Source organism: Solanum lycopersicum, chromosome 1, assembly GCF_036512215.1.
Source record: "Solanum lycopersicum chromosome 1, SLM_r2.1".
NCBI lineage: Eukaryota > Viridiplantae > Streptophyta > Magnoliopsida > Solanales > Solanaceae > Solanum > Solanum lycopersicum.
The window spans coordinates 70563492-70566105 of record NC_090800.1 but is presented as its reverse complement, the minus strand read 5'-3'; the positions used below and the strand labels follow the sequence as shown (position 1 = coordinate 70566105).

The 2614-nt window shown below is 41.3% G+C and overlaps 1 protein-coding gene across 1 annotated transcript; it reads right to left on the bottom strand.

Moving 5' to 3' along the window:
* Positions 1–392: 392 nt before the first annotated feature.
* LOC138346329 (uncharacterized) lies at positions 393–869 on the bottom strand. Its single transcript, XM_069294751.1, has one exon. The coding sequence runs from the start codon at positions 867–869 to the stop codon at positions 393–395; it is 477 nt and encodes a 158-aa protein (XP_069150852.1).
* Positions 870–2614: the final 1745 nt, after the last annotated feature.

Below are 2614 nucleotides of genomic sequence, written 5' to 3'. Positions count from 1 at the left end.
GAAATCATAGAGGCAAACTCAGAAGAGCAAGTTTTTCCCAGCACAGACCGGGTCCCCTCTGTAGGCACCCTGAGGATTTTGCTCAACACCTCCTCATCTAAAGATATGGCAATATCGCTTACCCGTGTAAGGAGACTCCCATCTTCCATGAATTGAACATTGTAGTAAAATTCACGAACCTCTTCTTCATGGAGGATGGGGGATTTGTTGTTGAATAGGTGCAGCCAAGATTGAATCTCCACCATGTCATGCAGAGAATCCATGCCAGGAAGAGTTATAATGCCCATATCAAAAACTCTTCCTGCGAGGACTGCTTCTTTCCTCAGGCTGTCAACTACTTCCTGCATGCTGACATTCTCAACTTTCCTGGCTTGAGAACCAGGTCCCTGTGACTACTTTCTCTTCTTCCTTTTTGATTGCGATTGTTCAACCTTCCTTGTAGCCTTTTCCCTTTTCTTTTCTGACTTCTTTTTCTTATTTTTCTTCTCCGCTTCTTCTCCCGACAACTCAACCAATTTTTCCTCAGGTATTCTAAAATTTGATACCTTGAAGGTTCTTGCACTTCTAACTGCAGCAGTAGAACGTGCACTTGCCTTCAAGGAATCAGCCGTCAACTTTTGTGTAGCAGACCTTGTAGTAGGTCGTCTCCTAGGTGCCTCCTCCACAACCTTTTCCTTCACTTTTCTAGATCCCACTCTTTCTCTTCTCTCAACCTTCCATTTTAATGGTTCTTCCTCACTTGCAGATTCAGAGGAAGAGGAAGAAGAGTACCTTCCTAAATCAGGGGTTTTATCAAAGATGGGTTGAGAAGGTCTTACCTCTTCCCTTTCCAGGACATCAGTATGCTCTGCCCTTGCTTCTTCTCGCATCATTCCCAGGCTTTCAATCACGAGTTCCTCACTTGCTGCCAGTATGTTAGACTCGGAAGCCTATGTTTTGGTAGATCTGCTTTAAACATGTTGTCAGGAAACATGTCTTGAAATGGACCAGGTCCAGTAGGCACTGCAGAAGTGTTTAGATCTATGGCGAAGAAAGGGTTATCAGGAGTGTCTTGTGGAGGACTGGGTGAGGGAGGAAGTCTGGCTTGAGCGGTTGTTGGAGAATAGAATGCAAGGGGCTCTATTTCACTAAGAGCATCCAACATTTGTTTAGAAGAAGATGAAGAAGAAGACATGGTTGTGATACTAGAAGGTTTCGTTGAAAAGCAAAGAGAGGAAGAAGAAGATAGATTTTGCCCTTGAATTTGATAAGCCTTTTGAGAAAAGAGAGATGAAGTTAAGAGACGGATGAGAGTTTCAAAAAGAAGAAAGGCTTTTTAAAAGAAGTGAAAGGGTGCCAGATCCTGTGATTGGATGCGTCGTTTGAGAGAGAAACGATGGGACTGATCGGTCAGAGTAACCGATGATTGACACGTGGCATTTTCAACGGTCAAATTTTTTAGTTTAAATTTAATGTATAAATGCTAACCTGGACAGGTACCAGGTACCAAGGTAGAGTTTAACTTTATTCCTTAATTGTTCTAGGTTCTTCTTTTGCTAAGCAGGTCCCTACTGAGAGTATACCTACAAAAGATACAAAAAGGGATCTTTGTTCAGATATTTAAAATTCACACAAAGGATACCTGCATTGCAATTTTAGCCATCAAGGGAGTTCCACTGTTGGAAGCCAAAAGCATCACTTGGAGATCAACATCCCAACTTTAACCAATTCCTCTCAAATTGATCCTTGCTGAGAGCCTTGGTGAAGATGTCTGCAATTTGTTCCTCCATTGGACAATATGTGAGCACAATATTTCCCTTTTCAACATTATCTCTCAAAAAATGATGTCTAACATCAATATGCTTTGTTCTCTTATGGTGGACTGGGTTCTTTCCCATACTAACAGCACTAGTATTGTCACACATAAGAGGAATTGCGTTGATGTGAATTCCAAAATTTTCCAAGTATTGCCTGATCCACAACAATTGAGAACAACAGGCTGCAGCAGCTACATATTCAGCTTCAGCAGTTGAAAGAGCCACAGAGTCCTGCTTCTTAGTACCCCAAGAGATAAGTGATGATCCAAGGAAATGAGCCATTACAGAGGTGCACTTCCTGTCAACTTGCTAACCTGCAAAATAAGCATCTTCAAAACCAACTAGATCAAAAGTATCACCTGCAGAATAAAAGAGAACCAGGTCCCCTATTTTCTTCAAGTATCTAAGAATACGTTTTGCAGCCTTCAGGTGTGAATCACGAGGACATGCTTGAAACCTGAAACACATTCCAACAATATACACAATATCAGGCATGCTAGCAGTCAGATATAACAAGGATCCAATGATTCCTCTGTACATTGTCTGATTCACAAGGGGATCAGATTCTTCTACTATCATCTTGGAATTTGTTCCCATAGGAGTATCAATAGGTTTAGAATCAAACATATTGAATTTCTTCAGCAACTCTTTGATGTACTTCTCCTGGCATATTGAAATCCCATTTGATGATTGCTTGATTTGCAGACCCAAGAAGAATGTCAACTCACCCATCATGCTCATTTCAAACTCCCTTCCCATTAGTGATGAGAATTCTTCACAGAGATGTTCTGAAGTAGCTCCAAAAATTATGTCATCCA